The sequence below is a fragment of the Erythranthe guttata genome, chromosome 10, assembly GCF_056151865.1.
Source record: "Erythranthe guttata isolate IM_541 chromosome 10, IM_541, whole genome shotgun sequence".
Taxonomy (NCBI): Eukaryota; Viridiplantae; Streptophyta; class Magnoliopsida; order Lamiales; family Phrymaceae; genus Erythranthe; species Erythranthe guttata.
The window spans coordinates 18,228,148-18,249,028 of record NC_142542.1 but is presented as its reverse complement, the minus strand read 5'-3'; the positions used below and the strand labels follow the sequence as shown (position 1 = coordinate 18,249,028).

At 34.1% G+C, this 20,881-nt stretch overlaps 4 protein-coding genes across 4 annotated transcripts; 2 read left to right on the top strand and 2 right to left on the bottom strand.

Moving 5' to 3' along the window:
* Positions 1-431: 431 nt before the first annotated feature.
* LOC105959930 (UBP1-associated protein 2B) lies at positions 432-2,103 on the bottom strand. The gene has a single exon (XM_012984089.2). The coding sequence runs from the start codon at positions 1,979-1,981 to the stop codon at positions 641-643; it is 1,341 nt and encodes a 446-aa protein (XP_012839543.2). The 5' UTR covers positions 1,982-2,103; the 3' UTR covers positions 432-640.
* Positions 2,104-9,547: 7,444 nt separating this feature from the next.
* On the top strand, positions 9,548-11,540 carry LOC105959929 (protein PHYTOCHROME KINASE SUBSTRATE 4). The gene has a single exon (XM_012984088.2). The coding sequence runs from the start codon at positions 9,630-9,632 to the stop codon at positions 11,325-11,327; it is 1,698 nt and encodes a 565-aa protein (XP_012839542.2). The 5' UTR covers positions 9,548-9,629; the 3' UTR covers positions 11,328-11,540.
* Positions 11,541-14,732: 3,192 nt separating this feature from the next.
* Positions 14,733-15,901, top strand: LOC105959928 (DUF309 domain protein). The gene is made up of 3 exons (XM_012984087.2): positions 14,733-15,200; positions 15,318-15,465; positions 15,536-15,901. Exons 1-3 carry the CDS (start codon positions 14,838-14,840, stop codon positions 15,760-15,762), a joined length of 738 nt encoding a protein of 245 aa, XP_012839541.1. The 5' UTR covers positions 14,733-14,837; the 3' UTR covers positions 15,763-15,901.
* On the bottom strand, positions 15,847-19,840 carry LOC105959927 (PQ-loop repeat family protein / transmembrane family protein). Its single transcript, XM_012984086.2, has 14 exons — positions 19,657-19,840; positions 19,109-19,345; positions 18,337-18,379; positions 17,949-17,975; positions 17,766-17,861; positions 17,523-17,662; positions 17,285-17,441; positions 17,064-17,189; positions 16,860-16,979; positions 16,752-16,772; positions 16,575-16,633; positions 16,377-16,467; positions 16,152-16,251; positions 15,847-16,041 (listed from the first exon to the last, which is right to left on the bottom strand). The coding sequence occupies exons 2-13, from the start codon at positions 19,342-19,344 to the stop codon at positions 16,186-16,188; spliced, it is 1,182 nt and encodes a 393-aa protein (XP_012839540.1). The 5' UTR covers position 19,345; positions 19,657-19,840; the 3' UTR covers positions 15,847-16,041; positions 16,152-16,185.
* Between the last annotated feature and the right edge of the window lie 1,041 nt (positions 19,841-20,881).

The window sequence follows — 20,881 nt, the reverse complement described above, 5'->3', positions numbered from 1 at the left end:
TACAACGTAGAATATAAACGAATTTAACGAATTCGTCTAAATTTTGATATGCGCTCATTTTCGATACAACTACAACTACCATCAATGTCAATGTTTAAACATACATATCTTTATAAAAGTGAATAATTAAATGTATATAAGATATGAAAAATACAATCGAACCAAAAAAAAAATATCAACGATACGTTGATGTATGTCTCTAGTGTTACCCTACGAGAAGAAAATAGGCCCAGAAGAAATTCAAGCAACCTTAGCTTTAGGTTAAGTGGTTAACGGCCTCTATGTTCACTTGATATTCAACTGGCAAAAACATTTCTGCTTTTAAAGATATGAACTTCTTTTAAGTATATCTACAGAAGTCACAGTTCAAACATACTCGAGTTTAGGCGAAAAATACTGCGCAAATTATTTGTCAAATAATCTAATTAAGGTTCTAAAAAACAACAAGATCTCAAATTTACTTCACTACCCCTCACAAAAACTTAAAACTACTACAATCAGTGTAGCCAATCAGAACAACAGAAAGAAGTACACAAGACATAAAACATCACGAATAATATACTTCCCCTCGAATTTCAAACACCAACACACTTATCCAAGAAAATGAGGTTTACACAAAGGGTTTTAAAAAACAAATTACCTAGCGGTTGAAATACGTCGGGAAATTTGTCGGTGCAGATACACCACTTGAAGGAGGCCTTATTGTTGCAGTTGCAGCTGCTGCTCCACCCGTTCCGATGGAGGAGGATTGTCCGGTTTGATTGTTCTGGAAGGCTCCAAGTCCAAGCAAAGCTGCTTGTGAACCGTAGTTCCCTATCACACTAGGGCCCGTCATGCTATTACTAATCCCATAACCGCCACCTAATCCTGCGGCAAACATGGGAGTACTGAATCCCACCGGATTATATCCGGCTGACATCATTCCCAATGCTTGATTCTGTGCCATCAAAAGCCCATTCCCACTAAAATTATTCCCCATAAACCCTGCATTGTTACCAACCATACCACCACCGTAACCAGTATCCGAAGGAATGATAGTATTAGGGTTCATAGCCGCGGAACCGGTATTGTTCTGCGCGGGCGCGTTGTTCTTGTTAAAGTTGTCCACGAACTTCTTGCAATGCAATTGACAATTATCAAACACCTTAATCGGCTCCTCCATAACCTTCTTATACCCCTCGAGGGTTTTGTAGGTAATCATCGCAAACCCTCTGAACTTTCCGGTAACCGGATCAACCCCAAACGGCCCTTCCTCGATTTCGCCAAACCTTTCGAAGAATGATTTCAGGCCATCGGGGCTCACGTGGGGGCCGACGTTGCCGATGTAGATCTTCCGGCTACCCACATCCGACACTGCATCTCCGGCGGGAACTCCGGTGGACGCCAGCTGGCACGTAACCGTCTTGCTCCCAACCTTCTTCTGGGTGACTTTGAGGGCTTTTTTGGCGGCGGCGCGGGTTTTGAACCGGACGAAGCCGTAGCCTTTGGCGCGGCCTGTGGCCTTGTCCATGATTAATTTGCTCTCCTCGATTTCTCCATAGGGTTTGAACGCGTCGACGAGCTGATCGGAGGTGGCATCCCAGCCGAGGCCGCGCACGAAGATGTTCCGGTGGGTGGGGTCCGCGTCCGCCGCCTGAACGATTTGAGAAACGAGATTTGGGTCCTTCGCCGCCGCCTCTTTGAGGAGGTCGATAATTTGGGATTTTCCGAAGGGCTCAAGTAATTGGCGGAGGGATTGCTTCTTTGATGCCTCGTCGGTTGTTTCGTCGTCGGAGGAAGAAGATTCCTCCTCTGATTCCGATTCCGATTCGGATTCCGATTTCGATTTCGATTTGGCGTCCTCCTCCGATGAAGATTCTTCTACTTCTTCTTCGGAGGGATCATCTTCCTCCTCTGGTTCAACTACTACTTCTTCGCGAACTGCTTTGAGTTTTGGTTCATTTGATTGTTGAGAAGAAGGGGCTTTTCTCTTCTTCGCCATTGAAGCAGATTTCCGGAAGCTTTTTCAATGCGGATTGCGGCAGTTTGGAATTGGAATTTCAGTTCGATTTGATTTTTTTGCTCCCGAACCAGAATTAGGGTTTTAGCAATTCTTTTTGAATTTAACGTAGAAAAACACTAAAAGCGCTATTACACGTTGTAGCGTTTTTTCCTTCCCTCCATTTGTCTTCTCCTAACATCATTTATTATCAAAAAAAAAATATATCACTTATTATTTATTTCATCTTTTAATTCATTTAATTTATATTTTATATGTTCCTTTTTTTTTTATGGATTTTATATTTTTTTTATTTTTATATATAAAAAAATATATTTTATATGTTCTAGTCTACTAATATAGTCTTGAACTAAAAAATATTTTCTCTTATTTGTGAAATTAGAATTTATTCTATTGTGATTTTATAATCAGTAAAATCAACTTATATACTCATTATCAAATAACTTTAAAAAAATAATTTCAAAAAATTGTTAGATCTAAGAATTTGTCGATGTTTGTGATCAAGGATAAACTACACCGATAAGCCCAATAAGAAAGGAGCCCAACCAAAGATAGGCCCGTCAAAGTCGACGGCCAACGAATGGAGGTCCATCGGGGCGAAGCACGGTCCAACGAACTTCATCAAAACGCTCGCACGATCCAATCGCTCATCAAAAGGCGACCATATAAAATAGGTGCCGAGATTAGAGAGCGGTATCTCGGCATGCGCATCGACGCTTGGCGGATAGATCAATTTGGAACCAAGATATATATCTATGACGAAAGTAATAAAATAACCTAGCACTTTTATCGGTTACAAATCACTCCCATTCTCAAACGTTGCAATTCAAACGATGAATTGTCCGTCTTCTTTAACCCAGTTGACTTAGAAGGTGTTTGACTAAACTTATAAATTGTATGTTTAACATTTTAAAGTTGAAAAAAAATGGTATTTTTGATAAACAATCTTAAAATGAGAGTATATAAAATCTTTCTAAAAAGTATGTACACTCCACTATTTAATTTAAGATTTTATGACGTAATTAAAATGTAAACCACAAATGTAACATAATTGCAGTTGTTGTGATTGATTAAATAATTATGGTCGGCTTGAAATCCCTAGATCCTTAGTTGGTGAGTATAATAATATTAGAGTTGTAGCTTATTTAATTAAAATATGATTCTATTTTTATTTTTAATTTTAATTTTAATTTATTCATCCATTTAATTACGATTCTATTGAATAGACTCGTGCTGGTTCAATTATTCTTTCTATATTTTATTATGTACTTTAAACTTTTAAGTTTTAACAGTATATATTAGGACCCATCTAATACAAAAGTCAATACTCAATTAAGAAAAACATTTCCCACTTTGCCATTGATTTTCTTTATTATTATTTTTTTTATCAATTTTTTTTTTTTTTTGTGTGTGTGAGGTATTAGTATTACCCTAGGCTGGAATTTTGAACTAAATTTAGAATTTGCGTTTGTGGAATAATATTTTTTATTTCGAATAATATTTTTTATTTCGAACTAATTTTTTAAACTTCCATTAATTTTTTTTAATCTCTCTAACTGCTAATTTCGATCGATCCATCCGATTTCTAACCCTAAGTCTAACCCTACACCTGCATATACATTTTATTTTTGATCGATTACCTGCATATACATTAATTGGGGATATACATATATTTAATATTTGGGGGTCCAAATTACATTCTTGAATTCAATAGATTGGTGTGACATTAATATAAAACAAAAAACAAGTATGACATATTACACGAGTCTGAATAGTATATCATCGATACTCACACTTGTCAATGTGATAAGTCTGACTCCAAAATCAGCTGACCATTTATTTATTTATTTATTTATTTATTTATTATAATTATTATTGGGACACTTATCTGCATCAAATTCACATCACTTAATTGGTGGTGGGTGGCATGAATAATAATGCAATTTATTGACAGGCCCCAAAATTGAAATTCAATCTCGATTTTGATATGTTACTGACCTATTATTTAATTTGCAATAGAGACCAACTATACCATCAATCTAGTTAGACAAAGGAGAGTGTTGAAATTGATTATTATTTTACAAAAACAAAAAAAAAAATGTAAATTGGAGCGTCCCAAATTAGAATTTGAAATTTCGCAAAGCATAATTTCATCGAATTGGAATGATTTTATCGAGTAAGATATCATTATACACGAGCAATTGAGTGTATGTGTGTGTATTCCTACTCACCTATACGAATATCTATGGTTGGATTTTGGGTCAAGAATGGATTATTTATGACTCAGCCAAATTCTATTGATAAATTGAAGGTCCAGACTCAAGAAAGTTCAGTTCAAAGTGATCTTGACCATCTATTATTTCTTGATTTATCCAAACTACTTATGCAGTCATCTAAAATTGTTCTCTAAACCCTAATCTCTCTCTCATTTTTCTCTCTTTGCGGTACCTATGCCATATATTGTCATTTCCCGACGACAACTTACAGTCTTCGTTGTACGATGGGAGGCCCCCCGAAGCACATTCAATGTTACAGAGAGGGATAATGTTAACACACATCTCTCACATTCAAACCATGCATCTTTTAACCTCAATCTTCTTCTTATGTGAGAGTAGATTGACTATTTCTGAGTGAAATTAAACACACCGGGTTCGATGAGTGATATATCGAGAGTGTTCCTTGTTGATTGTACATGTATTGGTGAGTCAACTCAATAGTGAATATGGATAGATCTAGGGTTTTAGAATGTATTCGTGCCTAAAACGTAACATGTTGGTGCTGCTTCCATTATTTGGATATTTTAAACGAAGGATGGACTATTTTGAAGGGATTGAGCCATTAAAACTACAACAGAATTAACCTCAATAAATTAATAACCTCAATTATGTAATAATTTTTCCCGATCCCGATTCAGTGAAAACGTGTTAAATTAATAACTCGATAATTTAATAATTCACAAAATTAATAGAATTTCTCTGATTCGACTATATTAATTTATAAATGTCTCTACCTACCTGTATAAACAATGTCATGTTGGAGATAGCTTTGTTTGTATCATCTTCCTCCAAACTCGTCTTATCTTTTATATTATTATGGAGTTTTATTCAAAATGAGTTCCAACCTACATAAATCTATTTCAATTGATATAGCTAGCATTTACAATAATACAATAATCAAATATACAAAATTACCAACAAATACCGACTTGAATATTCTATTAAAAAAAATGCCGACTTAAAAAAAAAAGAATAAAAATAAAAAGAAAAGAATAAAAAAGAAGCTTATAATAAGTTGTCCCCAGCAAAATGGCAGTTCATGCTAGGTGTGAGCTAATACCTCCCCACCAACACATTGGCATGAATTCCAATTGCAGATCTCATCTTAGCCACATGATTTTATTATTATTATTATTATTATTATTATTATTATTATTATTATTATTATTATTATTATTATTATTATTATTATTATTATTATTATTATTATTATTATTATTATTATTATTATTATTATTATTATTATTATTATTATTATTATTATTTATTATTATTATTATTATTATTATTATTATTATTATTATTATTATTATTATTATTATTATTATTATTATTATTATTATTATTATTATTATTATTATTATTATTATTATTATTATTATTATTATTATTATTATTATTATTATTATTATTATTATTATTATTATTATTATTATTATTATTATTATTATTATTATTATTATTATTATTATTATTATTATTATTATTATTATTATTATTATTATTGTCAGAATATTTTTATTTATTTTTAAAGCCCCACCAAACTTAATTCCTATATTATTGCATCATACATAACTCATTGGACACACTCAAGTCTTTAGTGGATGTTATAGTATAGTTTTCATTCAAATAATTATTATATTAAAGAAAAAAAATTAGTATCAATTGAAATACGTTACATATTGTTCGTCTCCGTTTCAAAATAACTGTCATTTAAATGCGTAACGATCCTGAAGAACGATGTTTAATATATACCACTAAATTAATTAGCCTTCCAAATAATTATCTTTTCACTAATTGCTATTTCCACTTGCGAGAATTTAATCATTGATAAAATTTAGGAGTACTAAAATAATACTATAACAATTATTGTAACATTATTATTCTAAAATCGACAAATACTATCGAATAAAAGAAAATCTTCACATTCACACACATATTTTTCTTAGCTGCAAGAAATTGAAGAAAAAAAAGAAGCAATTAGTGCAATATTAATGTTTCTAATATGACAAATAATATTGAATAAAAATTGAGTTGAATTAATGAGTATATATAATTGTGGACAATGCATGGTACTATAATTTAGGAAGCCACATGCAATGATGGAATAATAAGACTTAGAGACAAAAGACACTAAGAATGGGAATGGTCACATGAAATGATTTCAACTTTTTGCTTTTGGCTTCAAAAGAGATAACCATAAAAATTTATCAATCATGGATTAAATCATTATCTTTTTTTCTTATTAATTAGACTAGTCTTTGTTATGCTGTCCAAGAAACAGACAGAAATATAGTCTTGTAATTTTCAGACATTTTTTCTTTTTCTTTTTTTTTTTTAAATATTTTATTTTTATTTTTTGCTGTATGGGTCAGGGTTTTGAAAATCATGCAATTTGGAGCTCAAAAAATACCTGGAATATATAATATAATATAATGATATCTTATCTTTTTCAAATAATAATGATAATAATAATCATAATAATAATAATATCATATATTACTTCTTGATTTGCTTTTCCAACAAATCTTGCTAACCAGTCCGCAAAGTCAATTTTAATTGCTAGTTGATATAGAAAATTGTAGCACTTTCAGCCACACTATCTATAGTTCTAAAATTAATCAGTGTTAGAAAAAGTTGCAAATACTCGAGCATAAGATATTTAATTGTGGATCGTCTCTACTCGAGCCTCCTCGCGTGAATAATTGTTGCCAAACTCAGGCTAGCAATCTCCCATCAGCAATTGCTTTAGCTGGCAATCGACCTTAAATTTGATATCACTTGTAGGACTTTAGGCGCAACCAGCTGCTCTAAAACCAATTGGTATGATCCAAAGTAACGCGTACGATTCATGGGCTGGAGCAATTTCCGCGGGGGAGATTGTTAGTCTGTATTTGACGACAATTATTCACGTGGTGGAGACTCGAGTACTTGCGGTCCACAATCAAATGGCGTGAGCGCTTATGTGTACGTGTTAAATGCACTATAAAACCAGGGTTTGCCCTTTCTAGACACCAATTGGTTTTTAGAACAACTGGGTAACGTCTAAAATCCTGTAAGTAAACACGCAAACCCTAGCTAGTCACGTACGTACAAGCGTTCATGGTATTCGATCTTGATCCGTTCATACCCAAACATCCCCACTTGAACAATTGCCGCTAAACTCAGACTAACAAAAATTACATCATATATAATATAGTATAAATAACATTTTAACTTCACAGTGCTGATTAATTTCATGATTTCAAGATAGATTCTATTTGATTTTCATGATTAATTTCAAGATAGATTCTATTATTTTTTTTTCAAGGTTTCGAGTGAGTTCAACAACTTGGTAGTGCTGTAAGAACCATGTCCCGAGGCTTAATGTTTTTTTTTTTCTTTTTAAATATATAAATATATAAATTAAATAATTAATTATTATCCCTCCCTGCAAAATTTTGGCTTCTTTAAAAAGATTTTATTCTGTAAGAGCATATATACCAGAGCAACTTAAACTCCAATGGTTTATATCTCTAGATTTGTTTGCAATTATTTGCAGCTTCCAAGTTATTATTTTTATATTTAATTATTTTTTTAATTTATATGGATAGATGGTTGGTGAAAGAAAACAAGAAGATATCGATGTGGGATTATATTGACCACTCAATAATATAAATAATTAAATCATTCATGCATTGGCTACTATCTATCTTTTAGGTAGCCCTTTTAGTTTAAGACTCTGCCCTAAAGTATGCCCCACGTTGTTCTTCTATTTTATTACATTATATTATTTTGTCTAGAATCACCTAAAATTGCATGAAATGATGTTTTAGGGTTCGGTGCGAAGATGATTTAGTTGGTGGAGCGAGAGAGCTGGAATGAAACCATTTTACTTTGAATTCTATTATTAATATTTTTATTTAAGGTCTCGTTTGATTGGAGATATTAGCAGTGATTAATTAAATAATCGGACCTTAACTTCCTGGGTCGATCGAACCCGAGATATTATGTTATCATGACTTACATTCTTTTAGCTAGCTTTTAGGGTTTTCATTAGATTATTTAAGGATAAATTCCACTTTCCCCCATTGTACTTTGGCTCAATATCATTTTACCCCCTTCTATTCTCAAATGAATTGATTTGCCCCCTTGCATTTGAAAAATTGTCTCAACGTGATCCTCGTTGTTAGTTGTCTGACATTTAACCTAAACACCGTTTAATGTAAGTTCTGAAATACAAAAACGCCACATCTCCCAGTTTAAATAATTATTTATAAATAAAAGTAATAAAAGGACACCTCAATCGTGTCCTTTTCAAGCTATTGCACAAACGTAAATGTGTATAACCAGACTGATCGGATTGGAACTACCACCTTATAAAAAAGATCATATAACTTTTTCTTTTGAGCATTGATAATTAGTTTCAATCTTGTTCAAATAAAATTTGGACAAATCGGAAATAAACAATTCAAATTTGAATGAAAAAACTTGTTCCAAAATTAGAAAATTTTGGATTGAAATTGTAGGAATTCAGTATTTTCATTATTGTAGTCACCTATATATAGAGTATATTAATCTAATAACGTTTCGATGTAATAAGTTTGATTTTCGGTAAAAGAAAGAAAATCGGAAAAAAAATATCGAATTGGAAACTGGATTATAATATTTATTCGAATTCTTTTAAAAATATTAGAAAAATAATAAATCAGAAAGTTCTAGGCCGACCGAGACCTGTCGATGGCGAAGCAAGAGCGACGCTACATGCTCTTATGATAGCTCGAGAAAAATAATGGAAAAAAATTATCGTTGAAGCGGATTGTTTGCAAGTTATTAATGCACTTAGAAGTTCAGAGATCAATTTGACGTCATTTGGCGGCGCTCTGATTGAAGAATGTCGTCTTTTTGTTAATTATTTTGATTCTTTTATATTTTCTTTCGTCAAACGAAGTGGGAATTGCATTGCGCATACAACAACCCATCTTAATGTAGATGATTATTAAGAAGATGATCATCTTCCAACTCACTTGGCATCATTTGGCAAATAAAATGGTTTCACTTTTGTTCTAAAAAAAAAATGAAAATCACTTTTTCAAAATTGAAAATATACTAATGGAAATCGGCACTATTCAAAAATTACGTTCCAATATCCACTCTACACCGTGGGCGAAGATTTCCGCATTGCACCTATATAAAATTGAGTCCAAATTACATAGATATAAAAAAAAAAAAAATAAAAAAAAAAAAAAAAATAATAATAATAATAATAATAATAATAATAGTTGTCTACTTATAGTCAGAGTTCAGAGACTTCAGATGCAATTTTCAGTAGTAACAACAACTGTGTGAATCCTGAGTGTGTAAAAGTGTGTGTAATGGATCCTCTGAAAACATTCAACTACAATTCATCGTTTCTTGATCCAACCCCTCTTCATTACAGATCTTCTTCCCCAAACATCATCATCACCAATAATAATAATAATAATATTAATATTATTCCGACCACCACCTTCGAAGATATCTCCTTCTCCTCCTACCTCAAACCCGGTAATAAAAACCCAAACCCGAACCCGCAGAAAAAACCCCATGAAAATTCCGCCATTGTTGACGATACAGAGATAAGCATCTTTGATGCTCAGAAGTATTTCAGCGAAAACAACGAAGCCAAGTACAGTAAGGGTGGTGCGGTGCAGGTTCAGCCGTCGCCGGATAATATTTTGTCGGCGGCGACTAGGGTTTCGTCGGTTTCTTCTACAGATGGCGGCGGCTATGGCAGAAATTTCAGGACGAGGTCTTTCAATGCTACGCCGACGGCTTCGTCGGAGGCGAGCTGGAATAGTCAGACGGGGCTTCTGGCGAATCCGCCGGGATCGGCCGGAGTTTCGTTGGGGAACTTTCCTAATTCCGATCGTAAGAAGAGAAGCTCCGCTAAGAAATGGTTTTCCGGTAGGAAATGCTGCTGCACCGGTATGAAGTCTGTTCAGGTTAAGGAGGCGGCATCCGACTCGTCGGAGCACGGCGATAGTAGCACCAATGGCGGCAAGGCGAAACGGGATCATCCCCACAAGGCGGCGGCGGCGTCGACGAGGAGTATTACTAGTTCGATCACGGCCGACATCATGGAAATCGGGCACCACCAGAAGATGGGGTCGCCGGAGGATGATTTTCCGGCGGCGGAGGCGCCGCGGCAGCGGCGGATATCCGCCACGGGACGGCCGTTTGTCGACGGGTTTTCGTTCCCGATACTGAATAATAATAATACGGCGTGTTCAGGTGCGCAGGTTATTAATAATAACAAGAAAGGGATGATGAGTGCAAAAGTAGTTAGCCCTATGGAAGATCCGCCGCGTGATTCGTTGGAAGTTTACCAGCCGGTTCCGGCGGGGAGCCGGGCGGCGCATTTCAACCCCGGGAGTCCGATTGCGGCGCGCGTGGCGGCGAGTATGGACGACGATATGGAGAGCGACGCGAGTTCCGACCTTTTCGAGATCGAAAGCTTCTCGACGCAAACGACGTCGTACCCGATGTACCGCCGGAGGGATTCGCTCGACGAAGCCCCGACTTTCAACGCTAGGAGATTCGGCAACAACAACAACAACAACAACAACAGCAGCATTCAGTACGGGAGGAGGAGTTTGGATGAGCCGCCGACGCCGAGCGTGGCGGCGACTGAGTGCTACGCGCCGAGCGAGGTCAGCATCGACTGGAGCGTGACCACCGCCGAGGGCTACGACAGGGCGAGCGTCTCCAACTTCTCGATCTCCGCGTCGGAGATGGGGAGCGCGGCGTTCCTCCGGCAGCGGCTGCAGCACCAGGCCCAGGAGGAAGTATCCACCAGCGGAGACAACGGGAAGATGAGGAAGGGGAACGGAGGAGGACTACTGATGATGAGCTGCCGGCAGGAGAAGGCGGTGAACGTTGGACCGCAGCCGATGAAATGGGTACCGGCGGCGGCGGCGGCGGAGGGAACACAGATATTCCCGCTGCATGTGGGTGGTAGGCCACCACGGGCAAACAAACCGCCGATGGGGAGCGATCATTCCGCGCGGTTGTCCCTTGCTTTCGCGGCATAACAACTTGTCATGTTTTTCAATTTTTCTTTTTTTTTTTAAATTAAAATAATGAAATTTGGAATGAAGTGTTATTCGGTGATCATGGGTGGTTTCCTCCAAATTGGCACCACCTGTCTAGTCTCTGTTCATGCATACTAGTTTTTTTTTTTCTTGGATATATTTTTGTCTGTTTTTTTTTTATTTTATTTAAATCATAGTACATTATTTGATGGGTAATTTTGTTGTGTGATAATTGCATTTTCCAAGATTGTGTTTGTACGTTTGTGTTTAAATTTTTATGGGCACAAGTTTTCTCAATAAAGACAGTTCTCTATTTCATTTGTTATTTTTTTTTGTTTTCCCTTACATTCATTCATTAATTAATGTATCCTTGATTTTAAGTCACTATGTATAGTCATATCAATTTTTATTTATATCCAGCTAAGCGTACTGCGTACATATAATTTTTTTAAACAAAATTACAAATAAAAGAAATAAAAATAAATACATATATACCGAATAAAGAAAATTTGAACTAAATTTTAATTTTGTGTTCGAGTATGATAAGTGATAACAACACACATTTATTTATTGTACCCACACTTTCCATATATTCCCTAATCATGTTAAAAACATTCCTTGCATGCATGCATCTACATTCTAATATCATGTTCCAATTAATTTTGGTGATTAATTGGAATAATAATTAGTGAGAAATTAGATAGGCATAGGTTGTTCCTACATGAATTGGTGACTGCATATATTGACGACACGTTGTTACGTGGAGATTCATCGTACGTCGAAGTCTACGTCTACGTCTGAAAGATAACAAATCGTGAACTAAGTCTAGGGCTGGCACGACGAGCGTAAAGATTTAGTTATAGTTAAGATGTCAGCGGACGTAGCAATCAGATCATACATGTAAGCTAAACATTGGTAGGTTGAAACTCGAATATTATTAAACTTTATAATTAATTTGAAACTCAAATGTATATTATAAAAATATTAGACTCGGTTCAAATAAATTCGTGTTGAATAAGATCGGACTTTCGATTATACCCAATTAGCAATAATAGTTCGTTTATTCTGAGTTTTGTAGAACTTATACCTAATAAAATACATCCTATAATTATATACTATTAATCTGTGTAATTTACGGTTTAAAATTCACACAATGTATTTCATCAGTATACGTATGCCATATATTCTTACGTGTAAACATAGATGCCCACTATATACAATGTGACTGGCCACAAGATCGCCTACGTATCTAATATCACAAGAATAATATTATATTTATAATTAACCGGATCTCTAATACCAATCAATAATATCTTAATTAAGCACTAATCATCTAATTACGCACACTAATCCATATTAGAAAGGCGTACACGTAGTCAAAAGATTGACCACAAGATCTCTAATACCTTAATATTTGGTGCTACAGGTTAGTTGACTGGGTCACGGGTGGCACCTGACAAGTTTATTAGATTTAATTAATCAATAATTTATTTCAATTTTCAACAGATTATAGAGTTTTTTAAGCAATCTTATAATTGTGTGACAGACAATTCTTTTTGTCTGCTACCTCTCATATCAATTATCCGAATATTAAATTTTTTTTTTACGTAGATATCAATTGGCATTTTAGCTCCACAATCGATTAATTACTATCGTGTAATAATTTGTAAATCATACGAGACAATGTAAAAAAGGTTATTAACATCAAAGATAAAAAATCAAATTGTTGCACAACACACTCTTATTATAATTCTATCAATTAGTTCATCGAAAAAAATACAGTTTTTATTTCTCAAGTTTTAAAAATTAAACACTTTTAGTTATTTTCGTTAATTTTTTATTAGTACTAATGGAATTATGCCCATCGCTGCCTTAACTGTAGGATTAACGGTAAATTGACGAGAATAACCAAAAATATTAAATTACTGAAATATGAGGGACCAAATGTATCTTTTTGAAAATACGAGGGACCAAATGTGAAATCCGTGCAAACCCGAGGAGTGAAAAGTGTAATTTTCATATTACTTCATGGTTACAACTTACGAGTTAAATATGAATTAATGTAGTGGTCCTAATCAGTTTTATAAGAATGGAAAAGTAAGTAAATCAAAGTTCCACAAATATGGCACCTAATTATGTAATCATTAGCCAGCAAATAATTAATAAGAATACTTTTTGAGAAGCCGTCGGAATGTTTTAGCGTACTTTTTAAATTAATTATACGACTAATTAAATGTTTAATTAATATACTAAACATGTGGCTAATAATAAATATATCCTTCAATTTGTTATGATAACATGTTGCAATATGAATCAATTGTTCCCCCAATAATACAATATCCCTTTACAATTTGCTATAACTAAATAATCTAATTTTTCGAAATATTAGTTAATAATAATATTTCTGATAATTTATTTAGAAAATAAATACAAAAATATTAAAAAAATATTCGGAAGTTTATAATAAAAAAAGTTGTAATCATGATGCTGGCCTTCAATTAAGTTTTATTCATTATGTAGACTGCATTTAGCATTTTTTTTTGTGCGCTTTTTTAATAAAAAAATTTAGTATAAATAAATTTTCTGGTTTTTTTTTTCCCGGCAAATTTATTACGTCGAATATGACTACCGCGGTAGTTTGACCACATTCGCGGTGGTCGGTCTCGCCTCTAAACTCCTTCACATTTTCAGCCGTTTGTTGTACAAATGCGAATGGATCCCCAACAACGGCAATTCCTCAATTAAATCAAAGGCCTACAAAATACTTCCCCCGATTGGGGCTATGGCCGCGTCTACACATTCATGTCATCAATTGCACGTTGCCCAACGCCGACAATAGCGGCGGCAAGCTGACGGTGTACGCCTACTACTGCGAGTCAAGTGCGAGTCCAAGTACTCACCACCATACAAATATGAGTACCTCTACTGCAGCTCCTCCTTGTACAACAACCACTATCGCCCTTTTTCTCTCCTCGTATGTTTTTCCAAAAGAGTCGACGACGGTGATGCATCTCTATGAGGACGACGAATTGAATTTCTTTACGAGGGGATGCATTTGCAATTTCTTAATTTGTTCATAAATTTGATATTATTGTGTTTACAATGAACGCGCACCTCGCCACTAGGAGCATAAACACATGGTAATAATTTGTTTTTTTTTTTTTTTTATTCGATGGAGGATAGTTAGTAGTTCTCCTAACTCCCCTTTCTGACCAAATACGTCGCGTTGCAATTTACTTACCAACAAACTACATTGTCTTGTAAAACAGATCGTACCTGATCGACGCATGTTCGAATCTATGCGACTCATTCGTAACTAATCTTTATATAAAAAATAATTAAAAAAATACTAACTGAGTAGTCATCTAGAAGTGGTGGAAAATAGAAATAAAGAAATTATGAGATATTTTTTCTTGAGAGAATGAAGCCTCCACCACACACATAACCAAACAAAACAATCAAGAAATTTCCAAAAAAAAAAAAAAGAAAGAAAAAAAATCAGCCATTTCAATGGCAACTCATCTCCCAACTTCTCTCCCACCATCAACAACAACTCATCATTTATCATCAAACAAATCAACCATTTTCCTCAATCCAAGAATCAATTTTCTCCACAACTTCAATCCAAATAAACCGATAAAATTCTCGACAAATTCGTATCGAATCACCACCCGAGGCGGCTTCACTGATGAAGAAGAAGAAGAAGAAGAAATTTGCAGCTTCGAAGAAGCCGTCACCCTTTTCAACAAAAGGGATTACTACAAATGTCACGATGTTCTAGAAACACTATGGAACAATTCCGAAGACCAGAAACGCACACTCGTCCACGGCATTCTCCAATGCTCCGTCGGCTTTCACCACCTCTTCAACCAGGTAACTATTTAATTCCATAATTTTAATTTCACATAGTTTTTTTTTTTCATCGAGTCGATTTAGGTATTAAGGTTTGCGGTATTAGGGTTTGCAGTGCTATTTTTTTTCCTTGGACAGAATCACAAGGGAGCAATGATGGAATTGGGAGAAGGGGTGTGCAAGTTGAGGAAACTGAACTTCGAGAACGGCCCTTTTCATCGATTCGAGAAAGAAATCTCGGCCGTGTTGGAATTCGTTTACGAGACTCAATTAGAAAATGCTGCATGTAAGTTAATTTCAAGAAAACAGAGTATTTTTTCTTAACTATTTCTTGATATATAAGAAATTTCATGCAGGCAGTGAAGATGAATGCGTAGCAATGGACCAATCAGAGAAATCTTACCAACTACTCGGAAAATATGCAGCGGGCGAACGCCTCTATCATTTGGAAATCGATCGGAATTGGAACGCCTTCATAGTTTTCTGCCCCGAGAATTACAGGGGCACGGGCGTGGGCCCACCTAGTATAAAGATTCCTGTTCTTGAAGCATCTGAAGAAGATATTATGGCTTTGGAAGAGTAAATCTCTAGTTCGATCTTTCAAATGCCGAAATATTTTAGTGTTTTTTTTTTTTTTTTGTCAAGAAGATAATTTGAGCAACAAAAGTGAAGCTCGATTGTACAAAAAATGCATAGAAAAGTTATACGGGAGAGACGAACAATCTGTGCTAAAGAATGTGACAAGAATTAACTAAATAATAATGAGAATAAAAAACGAAAAAAATCTGCGTTGTTCTGAAGGCAGCTGATGTCGTGCAATCAGAGAAGCGGCGTTGCGTTTGTGGCTCACCGGAATACGCTCCTGAGAATATTTTCTATAAATATTATTGAAGTTTAAAAAAAAAAACTCTATATATATATATATATATATATATATATATATTGCAAAGATAAAGAGGCACGTAGATTTACCTATGATGTCGTTTAATCGCGATTTCAGAGCCATTCAAGATACATACTTGTCGACTCTAGTCCTCGATCGGTAACGGAAGTAAATAAACTGAGTAAGAATCTGAACAATATATTAAGGAAATACAGAAAAAATCTAACAAATATAAATAAGCAATCAACTAAGAACGGAGCCATCTTTAAATCCACGGTGAATTTTAATAAAACAATTAAAAAAAAAAAGGATACGAAAGCGTCGAGAAGGACACAACCCGCTGCATCCACCAGCCAAGGAAGATTAGGTTTTATTTTCACCCAGCTTAAGCTGTTAACAAGAATGCTGCACACGAAAATAAATAAAAAAAATAAAAAATGTTAACGAGGTAATAAGAGATACAATTTAAATAAAAAAAAAAGATTATTTTCGGTTTTATTTAAGTATGCTACCTCGCCACATATGTAGTATTGCCAACAATAGCAAAGACGAACATTAGCGGGTTCAACCCCTGTACGAAAAACCACGATAAAAAATTATACATTAAAAAAAACGAGTTTAAATTGATTTTTTTTTTAAATTATGCGATTTTCGTTTGTTAATAAAAGAACGAGAAATAACATACTTACTTCCGCATTACCCTTTCTGATCTGCAGAAAATGAAGAAAAGGAAAAAAGTTAAGTTCTATAATTACGTAATAGTAATAATAATAATTTTTTGTATTTTTTATGTTTACGTTTAGGCAAATTTGCGGAAGACGCCCCCCGACGTAAATAACTGCCATTCCCCAACCAAGAAACGAGCCTATCCTACTACTCCCCGAACCCGAAGTTTCTTGTGCTGAACCAATAGTTGCCTGCGATATAATATAGATAATCAGATATATACATCTTTTGCTAGATATAAATTAATTTAAATATCGGTCGTATAAAAAGTTTACCTCCAAGAGTCGTCTCCCCACTCGGAAAACCACGCCACCTGTCGGATTATTTAAACTAGTGACGTTTTCACGATTTGCTGCTAATTGGTTAGTGCAACTTCCGATAAAGAATGTCATCAGGGAAACCTGTTAGTACATAAAAAAACGCAACGATAAAAAATTAAAACGGTGATCGATTATAATTTTTAAACTTCATATACTACATAATATAAGAAACTAACCACACACAACATGGTTTTGATTTTCGGAGGAGTGGAGGAAGTTTGTGGCGGCCTAGCTTCACCGAGCAATGGTTTTTCGACATCCGAAGTTGGAGTTCTCCCTGTTAGGAAAGATCCAGCTGGCGGTGTATGGCTCACCGAAAGAGATCTTGCTGACCTGGCAATATTTCATATTTACGATCATGTAAAAAACGAACAAAATACAATTTTTTTAATGGAGGATTGGGATTTTACTTACATAAAATATATTTCTTCGAAACCGGTGGGGGAATTGTGTGCAACGGGAACAGGTGAGCTCGGTGCACCTTCAAAACTCTCTTCGTTATTTGATTTTTCGGTATCGTCACTGTAACCGTCGTCTCGTTTTCTTTCCATATCCTTGCAATACATATACAAAAGCACTATTAGAAGCTGTTGCGTAATATATAGATACACATATAGATAATATATAATATATTTATATATGGTATAAATTTGAAACCTCTTGCTGAAGTCTTTTATTGAACTTGAGCCGTGGTTTAATGTTTCCGTAGTAGACAGATTGCGAGGCAAGAACTAAGGAAGTTACTGTATACAACTGCAATTAATTGCGATAAAAATTGTTTATTCAAACAGATTAATTGTCGATGATATATATATAAAAAAAATGAATTTTATTGTGTACCACTGCTGTGTAATATTGTGTTGGAAGCTGCAAAGAAAGAACACGTGTTAGAAAAATAATGAGACCGAAACGAAACTTTCAAAATCGAAAAGAGATAATATGAAATAAACGAAATAGAACAACTCAATATCAATACACGATTCGGAATTACCATTTCAAAACGAGCATACCAAAATTGACAGTTTCACTTTAAAAAACATTTCAGGGGTTGTTTATGTAGATAGATAGGCAGAAAACGGACAATTTTCACATCCGATTATGTTAAAGAATTCATTTTGGCGGGCACAATTAATATCGAAAACGTTAAAGAATCTTGTAATTAATTAAAGAATAACGAAAAGCTGTTCGATTAGAAATAAGTGTTGCCTAATTAGAGTGAACAACTCACAGTTGCCGGTTCTAACATGCAGCCCGCGAGGTTGAAGAAATCTCTGCAAAAACAAGTGATTAAAAAAGTAAGTAATTAACGAAAATCGCAAATTAACTACAACGGAACTACGATTATACTAGAAACGAAACGTCTACGCAATCAATCATCAAGCTATGTTCAATAACATCAAGAGGAACTAATCAATGACATAATTAATATTAAAATAAAATAAAATGTATGTGGTTAAAAATTCAATCTTTACCCCTAAATTTGCAAGAGGAACCAAAATCATTAAAAAATTCGACAACGAACCACCCTTTTACCAATAAAAATCTATTGAATCAAATAACAAACTCCATTCATCCTCGGAAAAAAAAATCAAAAGAATTCAACTTTAAGCAAAACCCACCACCAAAAAAACAATCATTAAACAAACACGATCAACATTAACGGAGTAAATACCCAACAACGAGCCACCCTTTTACCAATACAATCTATTTAATCAAATAACAAACTCCATTTATCCTCCGAAAAAAAATCGAAAGAACTCAACTTTAAGCAAAACCCACCACCAAAAACAATCATTAAACAAACACGATCAAAATTAACGGAGTAAATACCCAACAACGAGCCACCCTTTTACCAATAAAATCTATTTAATCAAATAACAAACTACATTCATCCTCATAAAAATCAAAAGAACTCAACATCAAGCAAAATCCACCACCGAAAAAACAATCATCGAAAAAACGAAAACACAGATTAAAAAAATAACAGAGCATGTATATACCCAACGATCCACGTCGAAAGAAACACGATGGAGAGCCCCTCGGCAGAGTTCTCCCTGTAATTGGTGATGATCTGAGGTATTTCAGCCACACTCCACGTCAGCACACTAATCAAACCAAGAGCCAATGAAAAGCCATCTTTTGTGCTGCAAAGACAGTACCCCATGTATTTTATTGCCCATTCAGAGCAATGCTTATCAATGGGGCAAATCTCTGGCTTCCTTCTCAACTTCCCCATTCTTGAAAATGAAAAAAAAACACAAAAAAAATTCAAATAAAAATCCAATCTTTATACAAATAAAAACACAGATTTTATTATACACACACATATATTTATATATACATATAAAAGGGATATGGGATATACAAGGAAGGTACCAGCTGTGCGTGAAAACACAAAAATTTAAAATAAAAATCCAATCTTTATCAAAAAAAAATTGATGGAATAAAAGGAAATTATTTGATTTAGGGGAATCTTTAATTATAACCAGACATCTACATCAAAGAATCATAATTTGAAAATAGAAATTGAATTTGAAATAGAACTCACAGTGAAGAATGCGGTGCTAATTTTTTTTCTTTTTTTTTTTTTACCCTTTTTTTTTTACATACAGATATGAATTGTATCTATATATACATCTGTATAGTGTGTTTGTGTGTGTGTGTGTATATTAGGTTTGTGGAGAAATCTTGAAATTTGGGTTTTGGAGTGTGCCGCCCTGTGTCTTGATTGCATACGTCTATAAGGTGGCAGAGCTTCGGAGTTCTGGAAATTTATTTATTTTCGACCCCTCAAATTGTTTCAATTATCAAATGTGCCTCAATAGTTGTTACAAAACATTCCAATTTTTAGGAAATTAAAAATTTTCAAATAAAGTATGTATTTTATTGCATATGGTGTTAAATGAGAATATAAGAGGGTAATTAATTACTCAATGGATTTTATGGAAGGTATAATATGCTCAAATGGGTCTGAGTATCCACTCTATAAATGTTTACATTGTATATTAGCTTTTAAATACACACACATAATTTTAATTATTAAGTAATATAAATGTTATATTATAATGAAATATGATATTTTTATGAGTCAAAACAATTTCATAAGTATTTATCGCTTTATTTTTTGCGGATTTCAAATGTTTATTTGCTCCACAAGAATAATTCGTCGCAATTAATTCTTCCATACACAAGTTGTATATGAGCGTGGAACAAAACTATATCCCAAATAAAACAATCTGACGAATAAAACTCACGAGCATAGCTTATGAATCATGTAATATTTCGATATTCTGACGTCGTTTCGACTTATAAAAAATCCAATTTTGATATTTAAGAAAAGTTTTAGAATATTCATATCAATTCATAAAAATATGAGTTGAGTATTTCGTCAGTAGGATTGTTTCTAAAAATACGAGATCTGTTAGAGTTAGGTATTAACTCATTTTCGCTTTTTTTTTTTTTTTTTTGTAAAATGGTCGTTTTTTCTGGTTTGATAAGATTTACGTATGTAATATGTAGTATTTAAAACAAGTTCGAAGGTGGTACAATTTCAGTGATTTTCCACTCTCTCTTCGGTGGATTTCGAATGTTTATTTGCTCAACAAGATTATTAATTCGATTTAATTAATTCTTACATACAAGAGTGGTATTTTAGTTTGTCACCCCCAGTTTGAGCGTGTGAGAGAGGAAAAAAAACATAGAGAATGAAGACACGCGGGAGGGAAATAACAAATACAACAAAAGAAAAATCATTCACGTCCGTTCTCAATTCG

Bases quoted from the DNA above. Each gene is read 5' to 3' on its own strand.
- LOC105959930 (XM_012984089.2), bottom strand. From the start codon at position 1,981: ATGGCGAAGAAGAGAAAAGCCCCTTCTTCTCAACAATCAAATGAACCA.
- LOC105959927 (XM_012984086.2), bottom strand. From the start codon at position 19,344: ATGGGGAAGTTGAGAAGGAAGCCAGAGATTTGCCCCATTGATAAGCAT. The intron at 17,976-18,336 runs GTGAGTTGTTCA...CTTTCTTTGCAG, and splicing joins GCATGTTAGAACCGGCAACT to CTTCCAACACAATATTACAC. The intron at 17,442-17,522 runs GTAAGTAAAATC...AAATATTGCCAG, and splicing joins TTCGAAGAAATATATTTTAT to GTCAGCAAGATCTCTTTCGG.
- LOC105959929 (XM_012984088.2), top strand. From the start codon at position 9,630: ATGGATCCTCTGAAAACATTCAACTACAATTCATCGTTTCTTGATCCA.
- LOC105959928 (XM_012984087.2), top strand. From the start codon at position 14,838: ATGGCAACTCATCTCCCAACTTCTCTCCCACCATCAACAACAACTCAT. The intron at 15,201-15,317 runs GTAACTATTTAA...TTCCTTGGACAG, and splicing joins TTCACCACCTCTTCAACCAG to AATCACAAGGGAGCAATGAT. The intron at 15,466-15,535 runs GTAAGTTAATTT...AATTTCATGCAG, and splicing joins TCAATTAGAAAATGCTGCAT to GCAGTGAAGATGAATGCGTA.